The following is a 17,898-nucleotide window of genomic DNA, read 5'->3' on the forward strand; positions in this document are numbered from 1 at the left end:
GATGACTATATTATACTTGAAATAAAGACTTTTAAGTTTGGACCATTGTTGTTTAGTTATACAAAAGTAATAAAAATTTAAACTTATTTCATTTTCGGTTGGGTTCGGTTTTTGGCGGGTTTAAAAATTCAAAACCGAACCCGCCCAATATAACCCGTATAAAATCAAAATTTTAACCCGATTTACCCATAAGACCCGCCTGAACCCACCAAAAAACAATATTTTTTATCGGTTTTTCGGGTTCGGTTCGGGTGTCGGTTTAATGCTCACCCCTAGCTGTTCTTGGCCTGTTTTAAATTAAAAAAAAAAAAGACTCTGTGTCTTTCAGCAGAACCGCCCGTTCTGCTTCTAGAACGGGCTGTTCCACTTCCAACATTTGCCCAAAATGGGCTAGAAACACGAAAAAAAGAAAAATAAAATAAAATAACTCGGAATTCGGTTCCCCGGGAACCGAATTCTGAGGAAAAAAAAAGTTTGTAACTCAGAATTCGGTTCCCGGAGAACCGAATTCTGAGCATGAACAATAAACAGATCTATTCTTGTAAATAAAGTTGTGCAGGTGTCATTTTTATAATTTTTCTTTTAAAAAATATTATTTACGTAAAAATTTCTGATTCAAGTTTAAGTGCTTTATGGTGAGGATGGAGCAAAGGAAATATGATATTTAAACTCTTACACCCAGTGTTTAAAAAATCGGACCGAACCGACCGGTCGGACCGGGAACCGGTGGTCCAGCCGGTCCGAACTTTAAGTTGGATCGGTTATGCAGTCGACCCGTTTCAAACCGGATTGAACCGGTCAATTTTCCGGTTCAACCGGTGAACCGGTGGGTCAAACCGGTTCAACCACTTTTTTTTTAATATTTTTTAAGGGACCATAAATCACAAAAATAATAATGAAAATTGAATCTCTCAACGGAAGAACAAAGATTCTTATTAAATATAACAACGACTACTTGTTCTAATGTATTTGTTTATATAATATACAACTTAAATAACTTTTATAGTATATTATTAATTTTATATTATATATTTAATAATATAATATATATGTAGATATTACATATATTATTTTGTGATATCAATTGCAAGCATATTATATATGTACATATTATTTATATTTTTAATTTGTATTAATATACAGTTTAACATGTAATTTTTTATATATTTTTTTACAAAATAAAAATAAAATAATTTTAAATAAGATAGAAAAATTGAAATTTAAAATAAGATATAAATTTATTAAAATTTATAAATATAAAATATATTTAATATGAATATTTTTTTAATAAAAATAAATAAAAACCGAGTCATTCGTTTCAACTAGTGACCCACTAGTTCAACCTTTGACCCACTGACCTGACCCAGTACCTTAACCAGTTCCATCCAGTTTTTAAAACTATGCTTACACCGTTAGAATAATCGGAAGTTTGGAACAAAAGTATATTATAAATTTGTAATATTTATAAATGAATGACACAGCATATATGTGTTAGTTAATTTGGGCATGGCAGCGACGCGTTTGGGTAGACGAATAGGCACAGCGGCGAAGGAGGAGCTAAGAAGTAAGAAGAAAGCATGGCGTGATTCTTTCATGGCCGCTGCGTCTCGCGCAGTCGCCGAACGAATCCCAATGGCGGATCTCATCGTCCATGTCAGAGACGCAAGGGTTTCACTTTTTACTCATTCCCTTCCCTTTTTGCTTCTTCCACTACACTCTTCTCCGTTACTTACACCATTTTTATTTGTTTGTTCAATTTTCAGATTCCGCTGTCTTCCCAATGCGACATTCTCGCAAACAATTCACGTTCCTCGCCCAAACAAATCATAGCGCTCAACAAAATGGATCTCGCTGCCACATCGTCTCTCAAGGTGCTTCTTCTTCTTGCATTATTTTATTTATTTATTTATTTTCGATTTATCATTTTTAAGCTTTTTAATTTTTACTTGTAAAAACATTTTGAGTGAAGGTTGCTTCAATTGTTAATAACAAAAGAATATATAATTTTTCTGACATCAAGTTTGCTGACATCATTAGTTAAGGAAAGAAAGTGTCAATAAACTATGAGTCTTGACTCTTAAGGAACTTGAGACTTTTTGACATACAAGAACAAGCATCTGGGCTACGCGCCCAGATAAAGGATAAGAATGACCTAGATCCTCCTTCTGACGCCTATCTAGAGTTATACTGTCAGAATATGTAAGTATTTTTCTTTTGGAATGTGATTCAAGGTCTAGAAGAGAAAATTGAGAGAAAGTGGTGAGAGAAGAAAATGAAAATTAAGGGCATGTTTGTTTTATCATTGAGTTTCGTTGAATAAAATCACAAAGATATGCAATCAGAATAGAGAGAGCGTAAAAAGCTCGTAAGAATGATCAACAGAGGCCTGCTTTCATTATTACAGAGAATGGTGTATATATATACAATGCCAGCTAAGAGAATAACAGAATATTAACAGTACAGCAAAACAGAAAATATAACAGAAAAAATAACAAGAAACTAATTTCTGTTAAGATAAAAAAAAAAATACACATTCCAAAGCACCAAACCAAGAAGTAAGATTTTTTATCTTTTCCATTGAACCTGGTTTTGTGAGTTTCCAACGGGAAAGCAAACACACTAAATGAGAAAGGTTGTGTGTAAACAAAATAGTTATGGGCTTCTAAAGAAGCTCTCAAGGGAGCTAGTCTAATTAGAGTAATCAACAATGCAATCTGGGCTACAATGTAATCTGGGCTAAGGGTTTGTTTGGATACAAGTTAGAAGTATTTTTAAGAGTTTAGCTACTGAAAATGAAAAGTATTTTCCAATAGAGAAGTCTTCAAAAGTGATTCTAAGCTTATATTCAACTAGAATCTAACTTCCTAACCAAATAAGTTACTGCTTACTAACTAAAACTATTCTGAAAAATTGACTTATGGAGTTTAACCAAACTCAACCAAATAACCATGTTAGGTAACGAGTGAAAATGTATTCCTTTTAGATTTATTAATTAGTGAATTTTGTTTTATTTAGTAAATGTTTTGTGAATAGGCATGGATGGAATATTTTAGGGAAAGGAACTGCATATCTTGTGGAGTCAATGCTCATAACAAGGACAGCATCAAACAGGTAAACTGCGTTCCCTTTCTGTGCATTCTTCCAAGGAGCTTCAGGAATGAATGATCTCATTGTAAATATCATGGTGTTTTTAGCCTCATAAATTATTAAAGAACATGAAACCAAGTTTCGAATTTTGAATACTACTGTTGTGTACATTAATGTTTAAATAGATTTGAATTAATTTTGAACTCACATTTGATATCACTTGTATATAAGGAATATGTGTACATCTGGTGCATCTGTTGTTTTTGTCTGTAAAGCACATCAATAGTAGGGAGAATAACCTATCAGTTAGAGATTCTGAAAAATGTTTGAACTATATTGTTGCCAATTCTTTTGGTTCTTTCTCTTTTTTGTTTTCCTCTCCCTTTCCTTTTAATGATTCTGTGATTTTTTTATTTTTTATTTTTGCTTTGTTTCTATTGCCATTGCATCTTTAAGTCTGTGGAAAAGACCTTAGCAAATGGGCCATGGCTGGAATGACTTGTGAGATTCCATATTTGGTATTGGATGTCCTACCGTAGTACATTATATTCTCAGTACTAATATTGAGTTTTTTCTTTAATTTAATTACATTATTTTTTGTTAATTGATGCTGATTTTAGAGTTGTTCATAAACAAATTTACTAATTGGGACTTTTGCTTTTAGATAGCTTTTAAGCCTAATACAACGCCAAGTGAGTGAATTGAGGGGAACTGATCAGTGTGACAATAATTATACTGCTACAGTAATGTTAATTGGGATTTCTAATGTTGGAAAGTCGGCACTTACCAATGCCTTGCATCAAGTAGGGAGAATCAGTGCAGCAGGTATTCAAATTATTATTACAATTCTAATGAATAGGCTAAATGACGTGCTCAACTTGTGAGAATACTGGTGGATGCATATATTCAGATAATTTTCAGTTTTATCTTGTAACATTTTTTTTCTTGTTCACTTTTTATTTTATAGAAAAGGGAAAGTTAAAGCATGCAACTGTGAGTCCAGAGCCAGGGGAGACTAAAGATATACGAAGTTTTAAGGTTAGCCTTTTGTTTTCTCTATATATTATATTGACTTGCACCAGGGAATAACAGTTTTGAATGGGGTAAATGTCTGTTTGAAGAAAATATTCACATATGTATATGTTTAGATAAGGTTGTTATCCTTTTTGTTGGCCTATCTATGCTACTATGATCTCCATACTTCCTGTGCACGTACGTATTCATGTGTTTGTACACCTTTTGTGCTTTTCTCACTTTTAAAACTTCTGAATTCCTTTCAGATTGGTAGCCATCCCAACATCTACGTATTAGACACTCCAGCTATTTTATCTCCCAAGGTTCCTAGTGTTGATGTTTTATCTAAATTAATTTTAACAGGTATGTTCTATTAATTTTGTACTTCCTCTGGTTTGCTTTGTTTCATAGCTCAAATGAATATTATTGAAATTTGGAACCGCTGCATAAGATTTGGTATTTGTTGATTAAAACTGAAGACATTATTAGTTAGCAATCAACAATAGGCCAAATGTTTTTATATCATTGGGTGGTGGTTTAAGTATCTTGCGTCCTTCATATAAAATGAGGAGGAAATAGAGGATCATGTAAATTATAAGATTCAAACACGGTAGATGAAATGGAAAATTGCTTAAGATGTCATTCATGATAGAAAAGCATCGTGACAGCTTGAAGGAATTTTTTTTTACCGCACAAATATAAGACCTAGAATGTTGTGATCCAGCTAGAAAATAAACTCAATACCACAAGTTGAAAATGTTACAAGTTACAACAGGTGAATGGACACAGAAGACCAGACTAGCAAAAACAATTGAACTATCCTATTCCAAACTAATTATGTTGGTGCATATTAAAATGGTTCTCGAATATTCTTCCATTTTGCTCTGCACGTTGCACCATACTATCGCATATATGCTCATGCTTTGATATTTTCTACACAATGCACTTTCTACTTAGCATCATCCTACATCTTTTTTGTTATACCAAGTTAGTGTAGAGTAATTTTCATTTCACGAGCACACGGTAACTTCCAAGTGAGTGAACCCAAGAACAAAACCAATCCCATAAAAGGAAATGTGTTATTTATTTTGTAGTTAAAACTTCCACATAAACTATTCTAGTTTTTCGGGTTCTTACCTTCATTTTAATCTATATCCAGGAGCAATTGGAGATTGTTTGGTCAGGAGAAAAGAAGTTGCTCAATATTTTCTAGCTGTTCACAACTCTAGTGAGCAATATAAAAAATGGGCAAAATTATCTACCAGTGATAATGATAGATTATTCCTTAACGGCACAACAGAATGCTTCTTGACTAGCTCTGGGTTGCATATGAAGCAGAAAAACAAAATCCCAACTGATCACACACAGGTACCTTATTTTATTACAATTATTATCTTAATGCTCATCTAATGTTTTCCAGTGTATGATTAAAAAAATTATTAATTGTATTCTGGAAAAAATAACACAGCTAGCAAAAGAATAAAAGGACAATCAAAGAGATCCTTAGAATTTTGGGTTTGAGCTTGACTCAATTCCAAAAACTAGCTCATGAGATGAAGGTTATTTTCCCCTTGTATACATTAATGAATTGCCCAAACATGAGTTGTCCACCGATACCATGGCAGAATTCTATCAAGAGATGCAACTAACCCCAAGTTGATGAGACTAAAAATCATAGAGCTCATGGAACAAGATAGGATTTCCATAGAATTATTCCATTGTGTTGATTGATATGAAAAAGATCATGGAGATTAGTGATAATCAAAAGAATTTAACCCAAACAAAAGATTCCCAAGTTAAATATGTAACTACAAAATTTTGGAAACTAATAAAGGAGGCAAATTTTTGTAAGTAGTTAGCATTTCTTTGGAAGTTGACTGACTTCTATTGGAGCTCCAGTGAAGAATCAGCATGAGGATTTCCAGTTTGACACTAGAAATTGAAATTGAGTTGGATGACAAAGTTCCATATGTGCATTTATTTTCTTCATTTCCCATGGTTCATCTGATTGTGAAGACTAGTTAAACAAACTTCATTGTTGGTCAGTGTCTTTGCTCTCTCAAAAGTTGAAATGCTTTTGCTTTTTAACTTTTGGTTTCACAGGACTGCATAGTGCAGGATGTTCGACGAACACTTTTTGAAACAATTTCATCTTTTGAAGGCGATTTAAGATGTGAAGATGAAATGGAAGCACTTATTGCTAGGCAGTTTACTGCCTTACAGGAAGCGTTCCGCATTTCAATTGAATGTGAAGAAGAAGCTCATGACAAGGTTGCTGGGAAGTTGCTTAATCTTTTTCGTACAGGCCGTCTTGGACATTATATTTTAGATCATCTTCCCAGAAATATTCAATGATCATTGTTGGCTAATTGATACAAGTACTTCTATGATAGAGTCATTTTGTGAAAAGTCATTGCTTGCCATTGTATCTTCCTGTTGGTCTGTTGTATCCTTTTTGGTTGAAGAGTTAAGAGTAGTCAGGTGTATGTATAGGTGTCAAGCTATTGAATAATCAGAATTTAAGATTTCTTTCTTCTCTCAGCTCTCTTCCTCTGTTCGCCCCTTCTATATCATTTTACCATTTCTCCTTTTAACTACCTCTATCATTTGTATCAAAGCTTGATCCTTGGTCATGAACTCATGGTGAATGCAACCCGTTCTCAAGTTTGCTGCATTTAAGCAGCAATCGAATGGTATAAATGAAATAATGAGATGGCTTAGTAGAAATTACAAATCAAAACCATGAAAGAGGGTTGAATTGGACAATGCTCCCAGAAGCAACCCGACTAGGAGAATCAGTTCCTGCACCCATCTTTTTAAATACTGAACCCATCATGTGTTTCGGAATAAGTGTGCCAGAGTATATATAATGGGTGCAGCATCTATCGGACTGTTATTCACGTGGCTGAGTTGTATTTTTCATATCATTTTCTGGGTAGACTTTTCATGTTTTTCTTTGGTAGAATTTTTTAATATCATTTTAAGAACACGAAAGAGACAAAAAAAAAACCATAAATTTAAAATTCAATAGATCTAATGATCATGGTTAAGACATTATGGAGCCTCCCACCCTACCCTAACACCCGTTCTTGATTAAATGATAACTCACAACAAGAATGCAATTCTATATGAAGGGGTTCCACGGATAATAAGCGTTACAGGATGAGATGTGAATCTCATCACATCTTTAGGGAGATGCTAATCAAATAAAGTCGATAGCTACAAAATAAGTGGTGTATTGAAAAGTGAGGGAATAATAAATGAAATTTAAAGACTCGTGAATAGGGATGACAACGGAACTCGGTAAATATCCATAAAAAAAATATATTAAGATAATTACTTATTTAATGAATACAGATTCAAGTACGATTAATTATTCACAAATATATATAATATCTAATTTTATGTACACATATAACAATAATAACAACAATTATTATTGAAAAATTTAAAAGATTAGTGATTGATTTATTTTTAATTTTTTTGCTTATTTTTTAACTAATTTCATTAATACTTCCTATTTATTGTTAATTCAGGATAATAACTAATTAGTGTAATTTGTTGTTATTTTTCAGATTTTGGAGTGGAGGTTCTAGACTCAAGTTCATAGATTTGTTATTATGAAAGATTATTACAACATTTGTGATGTTTTATGATTATGATTATCATGACTTGTAAAAGATTTTTGAATTGGACTTTAATTTTACTATTCTTATTTTTTTAATAAATATTTTTTATTTATTAATTTTTTAGTTAATTAAAGGGCGAGTAAGAGTTGAGAATGAACATCTAAGTGCCAATTGAGAAGGGTATAAGTTTTAAAATTATTACTCACGTGGAGTGCATACTCTTTTTTAAATAGTGAGCTACTTATTGACATTCTTACTCGCAAAACACTTAAAAAGGTTAAGAAAGAAAAATATTAATGAAAAATGGTAAGAATGGCTACTAGGAGAGCAACAAGCAATACTAACAAAGGTTGAATATTTTACGTAAAGTTAGTATTTTAAAATTTCAATCCAATAAATATCTTACATTAAAATTCAATGGATTTAAAAAATAATAATAAATAAATTATTAAATATTCATAAAATTAAGGTTTTTGTTATATACACCTCCATTAATTAATAATATATCCCTTATATCTTTTTTTCTTTATTTATTCCTTAAATACCATTTTTTTTAAAAATACTTTCTAAAAATATATACTCTAGGAAAGTATTTTTCGAAAATATATCATTTTGCTTTTGTAAAGTCTTTCCTAAAAATATGATTTACACCCCAAATTTCAAGAGTAAAAATATACTTCTAAAAAATATTTTTTTGGAAGATAACAAATACATTTTCGAATAGTACTTTTTGGAACCAAAAAATACACTTCTAGAAAGTACTTTTTGAAAGTATATTTTTTTTCTTATGGATTTTGAAGTATTACACTCCAAACTCTAGGGAGCAATAGGTATGCAAATTTTTTTTACTTCTCCGAAAATCTTGGTTTTTCATGTTTGATAACTATTTAAGAAAAAAAGATTTTCAATAATATAGTTTTTCGAGAACCATTTTTATTTCACTTTCTCACAAGAATATTTTCATAGGAAGGTGGGAATTCAACTTTCCCGATTTAAGGAGAAAGTTTTATGTATTTAACTAAAAATACCATAATATCCCTTTTTAAAACAAAATAAAAATATCTCTTTCTCTATCTCTCTCTTTCTCCCTTTCTTGTTCTCTCTTACACACTCTCACTCCCCCTCTCCCTCTCTCTCTTTGTCTTTATCTTTCTCTCCCTCTCTTTCTTGCTCTGCCTTTCTCGCTCTCACTCCCCCTTCTCTTCCTCTCTTCCTCTCTCCCTCTCCCTCTCCCTCTCCCCCCCCCCACACACACACACTCTCCCCCTCTGTCCCCCCTCTCTCTCATATCTTTATTTCTCTCCATTTTTTATTTCTTGACCTTGTCAATTTTAATAATATTATTAAAATCTATTTTATTTTTACATTTTAACGGTATTTGTTAACACTTTTTATTTTTTATTATTTTTTTTTATTTATATAAAATAAAATAATATATTTTTATTCTTCTTAATTATAATTCAACATTTTTTTGTTGAATTATGTATTAAAATAATTTTAGGAAGCTTTTATTATTTTAAAATAGTTTAATGTCATACTTGTAATAAAATTTGAGTAAATAAATATATTTAATGAGTTTATTTTAATAAACGATATTTTCATAAAAAAAATATATATACCCTGAAATATATTATTGTAGTCAAACATAAAAATCTTTAATTTCTGAAAATCCCATATGAGTATTTTTAACAATTTTTATAAGGGGAAATGCTAATATATTCCCACTTATTTTTTAGTAAGAGTATGTTAACAATTTACACCAAAATTTAAGGACCAAAAAATCACTAATTTTTTTTAATTTAATTAATTCGTATAAAAGATAATATAATAATTTAATTTAATTTTAAATAAAAATAAAATATTTTCTCTCTCTTATCAATTTTATTCTAATAATGAAAAAACATTTTATCATGTGAAGTTTACAGGAGATATGATTAACAGGATGGTGTCGGAATGAAGAATTAACAGGATGTTAGCAGGACATTCTTTCATGATTTAAGGGCTAAACGACTAATTTGGTGTAGTTTTACAAACTAATTACCAAAATGGGGTTGTTTTGAAACATATTACACCTTTGGGGTACTTTTAAGGGGTGTCGCTATGGGCCATAGCGCCACCCGTGACACGTGGACTTTTTGAGTTTGAATATAAGCCATGAAAGCCATATTATGTGAGTCGCTGTAGCTGCTGGAGACCTCTAAAGAGGCGCTATAGCCCATAGCGCCTCATCCTAGCTTAAATTACAACCGTTGTAGCCTATAACACCACCTTTATATAAATAATATATAATAAAAAAATTTATTATAAATATTAAAAAAAAAATTATAAAAATGTCTGATAAAAAACAGAAAAAGAATTTAAATTTTAAAAAATATAAACAGAAAAAATAAAGTATATAACATGAAATAAACTTAAAAACGAAAAAAAAATATAAAATATGAGGCGCTATGGCTTCCAGCGCCTCGTATTTAAGAAAAATACTTAGTATTTTATAAATATAAAAATTAAAAAATAATTTGTTTAAAAAAGTCTGATAAAAAAGAGAAAAAAGAACTGATATTTTAGAAAATATAAAGTTAAAAAAATACAGTAATATAAAATGAAATAAAATTAAAAAGGAAAAATAAATAGAAAAAAATGAGACGCTATGGCTGGCAGCGCCTCATAGGCGTTAGGACTCATAGCGCCTCAACTAGTGTTTTTTTTTAACTTTATAATATTTTTTAAATTTATTTAATGATAAAAAAAATTTTAAAAAATGTCTGATAAAAAACCAAAAAAGAATAAAGATTTATACAAATTTTAGTTTTTAAAAATAGGCATTAGAACGTGAATGAAAATTTAAAAGGGAAAAATATATATATAAAATGAGGCGCTATGGCTTGCAGCGCCTCTTAGGCGTTACAGCTCATAGCGCCTCAAATGGCGTTTTTTGTGTAAATGTTTAAAACATTTTATAAATTTATAATATGCACAAAAAAAATTTTTTAAATGTCTGATAGAAAAGAAAAAAAAATTGACATTTATACAAATTTTAGTTATTAAAAATAAGTAATAGAACGTGAATGAAAATTGAAAAGGAAAAAAAAATAAATATAAAATGAGGCGCTATGGCTTGCAGCGCCTCTTAGGCGTTACAGCTCATAGCGCCTCAAATGGCGTTTTTTGTGTAAATGTTTATAATATTTTATAAATTTATAATATGCAAAAAAAAATTTTTTTAAATGTCTGATAGAAAAGAAAAAAAAAATGACATTTATACAAATTTTAGTTATTAAAAATAAGTAATAGAACGTGAATGAAAATTGAAAAGGAAAAACAAATAAATATAAAATGAGGCGCTATGGCTTGCAGCGCCTCTTAGGCGTTACAGCTCATAGCGCCTCCTGTTACCGCAATTTTGACCAATGACGTAGTGACACGTGGCCATGGGCGCGTTTGAGGCGCTGTGGTTCAAAGCGCCTCACATTTTCACCGCAGATTTGGCCAATGAGAGGCTGACACGTGGCGCTGCCGTTAAGATAATTAATTTTTTACCCTTATAAAATGCAGATGGTCCCCCCCCTCCCCCACTTTTACCTTCGTTTTGTCCTCCTTCTCCGGGTAAGTTTTTGTTTATTTTCTACTTCAGTTTTTTAAATTTTGTTTTATTAAAAATTTATTTTATTTATATTACGTTTTGATTAATAATAATTTATACTTTTTAATTAGATTATTGTTGATTTGGATTGCTGGATTGTTGGTGCTCGTGAGTTTCTGCATTTGAGGTAATTTTTTTTTAAGTTGTTTTTTTTATAAATATTTTAAAGTCGCTATAGGATATTTAAAGTTCAAAAATATTGACTTAATAATTGTTAATTAAAATTTAGTTTTTTATTTTGTTTCTGTGTTATTTATGCAATGTGTTCAATTTTTTGATTTATCTGTTAAGTTAATTAAAATAAATTTAATTATTAGTTATATTAATTAATTATCTGTTATGTGAATTGATTTATCTGTTATTTAATTAATTTATTTATGTGTTATGTTAATTGATTTAATTTATTGCAGTATAATTGATATTAATTAAAATAATTAATATATTTAATTTTTAAAATTATAAAATGATTTCTGTGTGATTTTTATTTATTTAAATAAATAAGTATTTTATTTATATTTGAAATTGCTTAAATTTATTTCTGTTTAATTTAAATTATTTTCGTAAATAAATATATTTAAAATATAAATTGGTATAATTTATTTCTGTGTAATTTATATTTATTAAAAAGTTAATTTTAATTTTTAAAATGATTTAATTTATTTGTGTGTGATTCATTTTTTATTCATAAGTTAATTTATTTAATTTAATTCTGTGTTAATTTTATTTAATTAGAAAATAAGTTTATTTAAATTTTAAATTAATTTAATTTAATTGTGTGTTGTATTTATTTATGGTAAAAAATAAAAATTATTTATATTTATATTTTAAATTGCTTTAAGAACCTTTTTGAAGATACTTTTTTATAACTGTTATGTTATTTATTTTTTTCAGATTATTGTTAGTTAATTTGAATTTATTGGTGGATTTCGTCATCTCAGATATTACCAGGTATTTATCATTTTTAGTTTGAATATTTATTTTTCTTTTAAAATTAAGTAGTCGGTATAGGTTTTATGAAATTATTAGTTTAATTGATTAATTATTGACATTTATTTGAAAATTATATATGATGTTAGTGTGTTATTATTTATTATTTTGGTTTAATAATGTCAATGAAATTTAAAAAATAAATGATATGTTTTAAAATTATTAATTTGATTACATTTTGTTATAGATGACATCATCATCATCATCTTCTACGGGCATGCGTGTGACATGTGGACCAGTCGACGATGATTTATTGTCGTTGCAACATATGCATGTGTCGCAACATGTTTGGAACAGAGATGAAGACAGGAGACTAGTAGCACGACGTGCTGCTCCATCTCGTACTGGAATTACAGGAATTCCACAACAAATAAGCTACCGGGGTAAAAAAGCATAAGATTCTTCCCAATCACCAAATATTTTAACAATTGCTTTTTGTTTAGCCATCCAAGCCTTCCTATATGATATCTTAAACCCAGTTTGAGATGTTATTCTTTCTTGGATAAGGCTAATCTTGATTGCTGGATCTTGGTTAACCATTCCTACATATTAAATATTCAAAATCAATGATATAAATTATTATTAATATAATATTATAAGTTGCAGTTGAGAACTTACCTTGTATAAATGATGCAATTAGCTCAGAATCTAACTTATTATGATCTTGTGACAAAGACATGTTCAAACATGTATGACGTCCACCCCATTGAGTCACTTTCCACTTGTCAGATTTCTTTGACTCAATAGCTCTCATGTACCATGGATATCCATCATGCGCATTTGGACATCTAACAACCCACTTTGTCGTTTTCGATTCAACAACATAAAAACTCTGATGCATTCTCATTGCATTTTGCTTTACTGCATTTTTTACTGCATCTTTATTCTCAAACTCTAATCCAACATATAAATCTTCGCCAATAGACCAATTATTAGCCACATCCATCCCTGGGATTTCTTCTTCATCAGGATGACTCCAATTGATATTAGTGTAGTGAGGTAAATTACCCCAAAATTGACTTCCACCTAATTTAATCATAGTAAATATTTTAAATTCAATAATGTAAATTTAAACAATATTTTTTAAACAAATAACACAAATTGTTAACAAATTTAATTTTTAAATGTTACCTTCAGTAGATGGATACATTGAAATAGGTTCAACCATTGGACTTTCAATAATAGCATCTGACTCCACGTCACTATCAGATACTTCACAATTATCGATTTCATCTTCATTTGATTCATCATTGCTTTCATATGACAATGAAACATGATAGTCTTCATCATCTTCGTCATCTTCATCTTCGTCTCTTGTCATCACCGGTGATCGTTCAATTGACAAATTTTCTAACGAAATTGTTGAAGATTCTAAGTTACCTATTTCAGCATGTAATTCCATTATTGCCATTACATTCTGACTCATAAAAGCTTCTATCATGCATTGTACATCATCATCGTCACTCAATTCCAATGAAGAATATTTGTTCTCATCATGCTGTGAAACAACAAATCTGTAAGTTACAGATAATATAACTTGATTTGACTTAAGATTAAATTTGTTGTGAATCCTTCTCTTTAATATATCCAAAGTTAAACCTCGTTTAATATACATCCCTTTTTTTGGTCCCTCAAATGTTACACCTTCTGCACTTTCATACATCCTTCCAGTGTAAATATAAGCTATAATTTGATCCATGATATCTGCAGAAAAAATCAATTATTAGTACAACACATACAATTTAAATAACAAAAAATTTCAATCATAAATAACAATTTAAAACTTAACTTCACGGGAGTAAAGAACCAACCTGACTGATTTACTGAAAAAATAACAAATACTGTAACAAAATACTATGGCAGAGATAGAGTTGAGATATTGACGTGATTTTTCAGAATGGGGGTATATATAGTGTACAAGTCGCTGTGGGTCACAGCGCCTGTAATAAAAATATATGTAATATTTTTTAATTATAATATTTGCTTAAAAATTTATAAAAAAATATTAGATAAAAGAAAAAAAAAGGTTTCAAAGAAGAAAAAATGTACATTTAAAAAAATAAGTAATATAATGTAAAAAATAATTGAAAAACAAAAAAAAAAAAAATGGGGCGCTGTGACTCACAGCACCACTACATGGGGCGCTGTGAGTCACAGCGCCACTTGCCCCCTCTGCAACAGATCATGTAAAAAAAAATTTTTAACCGAAAAAAATAAAAAACGTGGGGCGCTGTTAGCCACAGCGCCACTTAGGTGCTGGGCCACAGCCCCTGCAAAACAAATAATGTTAAAAAATTATTTACAAAACGAAAAAAAAAAAAAATGGGGCGCTGTGAGCCACAGCGCCATTCAGGCGTGCTGGGCCACAGCGCCTCTTGAGCAAATAATGTAAAAAATAATTTAATAAAGAAAAAAAATATATATAAAAAGGGGGCGCTGTGAGCCACAGCGCCACTCAGGCGTGCTGAGCCACAGCGCCTCTTGAGCAAAATAATTTAATAAAGAAAAAAAAATATATAAAAAGGGGGCGCTGTGAGCCACAGCGCCTCTTGAGCAAATAATGTAAAAAATAATTTAATAAAGAAAAAAAATATATATAAAAAGGGCTCACAGCGCCACTTTTGCGTGATGGGCAAGCCTACAGCGACACTGGTCCAGCCCAATCCAGCCTAAAAAAAAAAAATTGCCACGTGTCATTGGTGTCGCTATGGCCCATAGCGACACCGTACAAAACAGCCCCAAAGGTGTAATATGTTTCAAAACAACCCCATTTTAGTAATTAGTTTGTAAAACTACACCAAATTAGTCGTTTAGCCTGATTTAAGTGAAGCACTGTTATAAGAGATTCAATGGTGTTTAATGTCCATCACATCAAATTTTATCATTTGGTGTTTCTGCCATTTGGTACATCTTGACGTCACTTTCACAAAATATGAGTTGGAAATTTGTGAATTATAGGAGGCTGAACCAGTGCCGTGGCTAAGCCAAGCCCTTAATAAATAAATAAATAAATAAATATATATATATATATATAATATTTTATATAATTAAGAAATATATTTAATTATATTATTTATAATCAATTTGTTAATACATACAATTATACAATCATTTAAAAATGTGTTTATGTATAATATTATGGTAGAATTATTAGTTTATTTTTTTTTTTATAATTAAAAACTTATATTATATTTGTTTGAATTGAATAAAAAATGTTATTAAAATAAATATAAAGGTTAAATTTCATAAAAATATTATATCTTATAAGAAAATGATGCTGAATATAATGATAATGATAATGATAAGAACATTTAGTTAAAGAATAATTCTTCTAATTTTTATAAAAAAAGATATATATATATATATATATATATATTTTATAACTTATTTAAAAATTTTAAAATATGAAATTACTTTGAAATTCGTATTTGAATTTCAATAATTTTAAAAAAGTAATATTGTCTTATTAGAGATTATGACTTTTTTCTCTAAATTAAAATTACTAAAAAAAATATTAACAAGAAAATTAGTGTTTCATTATAAATATTAAACTATATTAAAAAAAATATTTTTAAAACGTGTTACATGTGTTAATTTATAGAATATTATAAATAATATTTTTTATATTCATTTTTTAGATTAATTTGAAACTGTGATGCAAAATAGTTATCAAAAGAATTATCATTAAGTGAGATGTTCAAACTTTTAAACTATTAGATTTAATTGATAATTTTTGTGGAAAAATTAAAATAAAAATCATCAATTATTTGAAAGTAAATTTTAAATAAAATTTTTGTCTTGAGCCTAAAATTTGTTGGACACGGCCCTGGGTTGATCAAGATATGTGAGAAGCCATTTCCGTATCCCATTAATTATTAGATGAATTTTTGAGCTAGATCTTAAATCAAGTTACCACCAAATTCGAATGAGAACGGATGATGCAGAAAATTCTGTTCTGTGACACCCCAAAACACTAATCTTAAACTAAATGTCTGGTTAAGCTAGTCTGGGAAAACATGAATTTAAACTTTTTGAGAGGACTAACAGAAAAATCAAAATTTCTGACATGCTGAAAGCAAGTCTAAAAGACACCCATGTTAATATGCACACAAAGTAAGCCAAAACATACACAACTACAGTTATCCAAAATAGTCCATAATAAAAAGAGGGTTGACAATACCCAGAGATGAACACAAACTCTCAAAAGGTTTTGCCAATTCCTCAGGTCATTACTCCCTCTTCTGTTTCTTCCCTTTATCCTGCTTTTGGCTCACTTTTTTTACCACTCAAATACTATTAAGTCCAAATGCATAAAAAGAAAACTATGACTAAAAGCACAAGGGCCAATGCAGTGGCTTAAAATACAAACATAAACATTACAATAAAATTTATTTTGGAGGGGGTGCATTAACTATTAAACCTATCAGCCACGTTAAAATGGACCAAATGCTCCAACAAACGACAAAAAGGACAAAGAATCCAGCCAAAATAGTAAGGAGAGGAGGTCCCTGAGTAGCTTTGCTAGTTTCATTTACATCTGATCCTTCTTTGGGTGATTTTTCACCTAGAGAGTTGGGGTTTGATGCAAAAACAGTCAATTGCCTTTGATTCACTTGTAATCTCCTAAAACCCTTGCACCTGGATACAATCAAAAACCAGAAGATATATACTCTGATGTTAAATTACTAGCTACAAGATAAAACGTTTGTAATTAAAAAAGATGCAAGTAATACAACAATGTAGTATAGACACACAAGCACACTGCCATTAATTCAACTAGCATGTTTGAATTGAAGAGGAGAGTTGTGCTACGGATACTTAATTGTATCTATATCCAATATCCAAGACTTTAAAAATTTATGTAATCTCGATACCCTTAGATATTTATTGGTGAAATGTATTGGTAAAGGACACGAATCAATAAGAAATTATGAATTAAATAAGATATATAAACATGTTTAATATAAAAACATTGAAAAATTATTTCTTGATGAATTAAAAATAGAAATTATCTTCTTTATGGATGATTATGAGAAAGAAATGAGATTGAAAGTATTATTTCAATTTATAAATAAAAATATGTAATTTATGATGAAATGATTTATAATTTATTTGTTTTTTTAATAATATATAAAAAATATGTTTTTTAATTTGAATTTGCAAAATTAAAATTATATATTTATTATATTTATAACTTTTGATCAAAATTATAATCACACATTATATTTTATGAATATTGATACATATAAAAACATATATTTTGCACGCACCTTCCTTTCATTCCTTGATAAATTTTACGAGTACTTCTATCATTCTCTGAATTTAGAAATGAAAAATAATCCTTCCCAACCTTCCCCTCCAAATTCCATCTATCCAAACATTCCCAACCACATGCAATTAGGGTCTGTTTGGAAGCGATTACTTACAGCTAAGCTTCTTTGAAATTATCTCATGACATTAGCACATTCGGAAGAACTTATGAAAATTTTCAACTTATTGTAATACACTCTGCAGGATAGTTTCTGAATGAAATCAGTTTTA

At 29.6% G+C, this 17,898-nt stretch overlaps 1 protein-coding gene across 2 annotated transcripts; it reads left to right on the forward strand.

Moving 5' to 3' along the window:
- Positions 1-1,472: 1,472 nt before the first annotated feature.
- Positions 1,473-6,642, forward strand: LOC109806744 (P-loop containing nucleoside triphosphate hydrolases superfamily protein). 2 transcript variants are annotated; one of them, XM_020369248.3, is made up of 8 exons: positions 1,473-1,653; positions 1,764-1,871; positions 3,034-3,111; positions 3,756-3,912; positions 4,055-4,125; positions 4,368-4,464; positions 5,261-5,469; positions 6,205-6,642. In XM_020369248.3, the coding sequence occupies exons 1-8, from the start codon at positions 1,507-1,509 to the stop codon at positions 6,454-6,456; spliced, it is 1,119 nt and encodes a 372-aa protein (XP_020224837.1). In that variant the 5' UTR covers positions 1,473-1,506; the 3' UTR covers positions 6,457-6,642. The 2 variants fall into 2 exon arrangements, with proteins under 2 accessions (XP_020224837.1, XP_020224836.1); XM_020369247.3 differs by having other exon boundaries at positions 1,476-1,668.
- The last annotated feature ends 11,256 nt before the right edge of the window (positions 6,643-17,898 follow it).

The sequence above is a fragment of the Cajanus cajan genome, chromosome 10 (genome assembly GCF_000230855.2).
Source record: "Cajanus cajan strain Asha chromosome 10, NIPB_CcT2T_4, whole genome shotgun sequence".
NCBI lineage: Eukaryota > Viridiplantae > Streptophyta > Magnoliopsida > Fabales > Fabaceae > Cajanus > Cajanus cajan.